Source organism: Anolis carolinensis, chromosome 6, assembly GCF_035594765.1.
Source record: "Anolis carolinensis isolate JA03-04 chromosome 6, rAnoCar3.1.pri, whole genome shotgun sequence".
NCBI classification, from domain to species: domain Eukaryota; kingdom Metazoa; phylum Chordata; class Lepidosauria; order Squamata; family Dactyloidae; genus Anolis; species Anolis carolinensis.
Window position 1 is genome coordinate 20,443,188 of NC_085846.1, and position 4,065 is coordinate 20,447,252.

At 35.6% G+C, this 4,065-nt stretch overlaps 1 protein-coding gene across 1 annotated transcript; it reads left to right on the forward strand.

Annotated features, from left to right (window-relative positions):
* The first annotated feature begins 648 nt into the window (after positions 1–648).
* On the forward strand, positions 649–2,480 carry LOC100561973 (olfactory receptor 14C36). The gene has a single exon (XM_062957536.1). The coding sequence runs from the start codon at positions 1,353–1,355 to the stop codon at positions 2,298–2,300; it is 948 nt and encodes a 315-aa protein (XP_062813606.1). The 5' UTR covers positions 649–1,352; the 3' UTR covers positions 2,301–2,480.
* The last annotated feature ends 1,585 nt before the right edge of the window (positions 2,481–4,065 follow it).

Consider the following 4,065-nt stretch of genomic DNA (forward strand, 5'->3'; position numbering starts at 1 on the left):
TGTAATGGTTATGTAACTTTGGGCAAATACTTCTAGTAGCCTACTGAACAATGAACTAGATAGTTATCCAGTTCTAACATTGGCACTAGCTATCTGTTGATCTACAAACAGTACAAATACACATTAGATTAGTATCACTCATACACTGTTGAAGGTAGGTTGGCAGCATGAAATTTGCCAACTTAAAGCACCAAAGTGCTTAGTGAGTCCCCTCCTTTAATATTAAACTTATGGCAGAAGGTATTGGGAAGAAAAAAAACCAGCTGCCTCTTTTGTGTCCAAGAAAACCAGATGATATCCTTAAATATAGAGGTGATTTCAAGGCACATAGACATACAATCCAGTATTGTCATCTTCAGGAACGCAAACAGTAGTTCTTTGTCATATGCATAAAGTCAACAGAAACAGAAATCTAAAATCGGTCAGTATCACGTATGCAACTATTTAGAAAGAAGGGAAGGGGTATGTGAGTCTTGTAGTTTTTTAAATATTCAAATTATTTCAGACTGTGCATGTAGTAATTTGTTACACAAAATTTCTTCAGATTTCATGGGTGACTACACTGACTCATACAGTCTTTGTTTTGTGACTTATATTTTATCAAATCAGTGTTAATCCCTGAAAGCTGAAGGTAAATAGAGAGCCCATACTAAAATCTAAATAATATCATAAAAACTGATTTAACTACTGAGAGTCTGTTTTTTTGGAGAAAAGGAATTTTTTTTAAAAAATAGACCAATTTTGCCTTCTCCCATTAATACCGAAGAGCAAAGCATAAGCAACCTCTTCTATTATTGTATTGGAAATACAGACTTTGAGAACAGAGTTGATGTATCAACGCCACCCTATTCATTGCCTGTGTATATGTTAAGACATGTAACTGCGGCACATAAAACCATTATGAACTGAACTTCAGAAAATGTTGATATGTCATCAATATGCTGATATCATAAGCCATTTCTCTTAATTTCTTCAGAAACACAAATGGCTGGGAATTGATGGGCTAAATAAGATATAAATTAAATGGACATTAAAACTTATATATAATAATGTAGCTAGAGATTTCTTAGATGTAAATATGAGAGTGATGTCTGTTCACTTTATGGCTGCAGTCCATCTGTAATCTTTGTTCCTATTGGATGTGGTTGCTATGGGAATTATTCTACACAGGACTATTGCAATAACATTTCTCAGAAAAAAGCATGAAAAATTATTTCCCAAATAATGTAGAAAAACTTCACTATTGAAGAAAAAAAGAGTTGATTAAAACTAAAATGGCTGATATTCCAAAGTGTAGTTTAATTATTTTTTAATCCTCATCTTACAGGAAATATGAAGATATTGAAAACAGCATGAATAACTTTACTTCTACATCCTCTTTGCTGTTACTGGAATTCTCAGATATGAGAGAATTACAAATCTTATCCTTTTTTGTCTTTCTAGCATTCTACCTGATTGCATTAATAGGTAACCTTCTCATTGTCACTGTCGTTGCAGTTGATTCCCACCTTCACACTCCTATGTATTATTTCCTCTTTAATTTGGCCATGTCGGATATTGGATCAATTTCTGTTATGGTGCCCAAGGCTATGACAATGTCCCTTAAGAATGATAGGTCAATTACTTATGCCGGCTGTGTTGCTCAGGTGTTCTTTTACGTTTTCTTTGCAACCTCAGGTTATAGTGTCCTAACTATTATGGCTCATGATCGCTATGTTGCAATCTGCCACCCTCTCCACTATGAGAGAATCATGCACAAAGCAGCTTGCCTAAAGATGGTAGCCATTGGGATGACTTCTAGTCTTATTTATGCCATATTACACACCTGTGGCACCTTTGCAAATACTTTCTGTTCCAATATTGTCAATCAGTTCTTCTGTGAAATTCCACAGTTAATAAAGCTGTCCTGCTCAGGCCTTTCTTTAATGGAAACTGGGGTTTTTATTCTGTCATTTAGTATAGCATTAGGGTGCCTTATCTTCATCATCAGATCATATGTAAAGGTCTTTGCTGCTGTGCTTAGAATTCCTTCTTCACAAGGTCAGAAGAAAGCCCTCTCCACTTGTGTTCCCCACCTCACAGTTGTCACAATGTTTATAGTCAGTGGGGTCCTTGTCTATGCAAGGTCTACTGCTGACTCTTCTAATTTGGATATAGTTTTGGCCATGATATATACCATAATTCCTCCCATGTCAAATCCATTCATCTATAGTGTTAGAAACAAAGAGGTCAAGACTGCTTTACAAAACCTGTTACATGTTGCAATTTCCTATAAAAATATATTTAAAGTAGTTAATTGAGAATTGAGTTGTACGATCTTTCAAATGTTAATATTTTTCTCTGACAGTTTAACTCTACACCTCATATATTGTTGAAGGATTTCATGGCTGGAATTATAATATGTATTTTATGGAAATATGTTTTGATATGTGTATTCCATTGAGTGTTTTTAAATGATCATGTGTTTTGATTATGTGTCTTAGCAATGTTGTAACCTGCTTTGAGCTGTGAGGAGAGGCAGGTAAATAAAAGTATTATTACTATTATTATTAATTTAAATATTTGTACATCCTCAGTATATGGACTAATAATTAAACTGAAATTTATAAAACCTATATGATTTTTTTAAATTGTGAAATGGCATTTTAGTTTCAACATTAAATGTTGCACCCTAGCACTGAGACACCCTTTCACCCAGTCCAGTGATCCAGTAATAAAATGTTTATTAAAGCAAGTATATAAAAAAGGGGGAAAAATTTCAAATCCAAAAGAGACAGTCAGAATATAAAATGAAATACACAAAATAAGCCAAAGTTCAGTAGCAGGAGTCCAAAAATGCCAGAGTAACACCCAAAATCCAGGAGTACAAGAATACAGAAGCAATCCAAGGTATTTCTATGAACATGAACACAGGAACCTCTCCAAGGTAAATTCTCCAAAGGTATATAAGTGTAGACAGGAACATTTAACAAGAAACTTGACAATACAGGAACCAGCATCTTGGTAACATGAACAGGAGACCAAATCCCCAATAGCAATATTGTTTCCTCTGAGAACCTTGAAGCCAAACCATTTAATTTAAGCTTGTCCAGGCACCTATGACATCATGCCTAACACACCTGGACTTCAAGATCTTATTGCAAACCCACTGGGGATATCTAATTTGCCTGATTTTCACACCATGCATTCTCAAGTTTGATCTATACTCCCTTGAAACCTCCCCATCTTCCCAAGGTTATTTCTCAAGTGTTGTTTCTCTACTAATGCTATACCATCAAACCCAAGGTAAACTGTACAGCTCCCTTCCACTCTCTGGCTACAACACAATAGTTTACAAGTTGGTGAAGTACAAAAAGTGTATGACAACCTATTCATATACTCTGTTTTGGTTAGATGCACTACATCAGGTATCAATAGGGACCACAGGAGGTCTCTGTAGATAAAAGTTTCCCAAATTCAAGTCTTTCAGGTGTTTGGACTTCAGTTCCCATAAGCTTCAGCTGCTCTGGCCAATTATGGATTCTGGGAGCTGAAGTCAAAAACACTTAGAAGGACACACTTTGGGAAACAGTTATCTACAGAGACCTCATGTCACATATTTCCTGGCAGCCTTGCAGGAAATCGTTGTCAAGAGATCATTACATTGTGCATTTCCACAACATCGTCTCAAATCGATTTTCAGTTGAAAAATAGAAAAAATAAAGCGGAGCTTTCCCCCTTACTATACAGCTACAGCATTATGATTTCCACTTTAACTACCATGACATTGTCCTGCCTTGAGTCCCCTCAAGTGAGAAAGGTGGGGTAAAAATGTCGTAAATAAATAAATAAATAAATAAATAAATCTACAGCTGAGGGAAGTGCATTTAGTATTCCTGGGCATCATTTACACTGGCATACAATGCAGTTTCATAATGCAGTTTAACTGTATTTAACTGCATTATATAGCAGTATAGACGCATATAATGACATTAAATGTTGACAAGCTGGAAAGCATCCAGAGGAGGGCGACTAAAATGATTGAGGGTCTGGAGAACAAGCCCTATGAGGAGAGGCTTAAAGAGC

What these genes read in the sequence shown, in the direction of transcription:
- LOC100561973 (XM_062957536.1), top strand. Translation starts at nt 1,353, where the DNA reads ATGAATAACTTTACTTCTACATCCTCTTTGCTGTTACTGGAATTCTCA.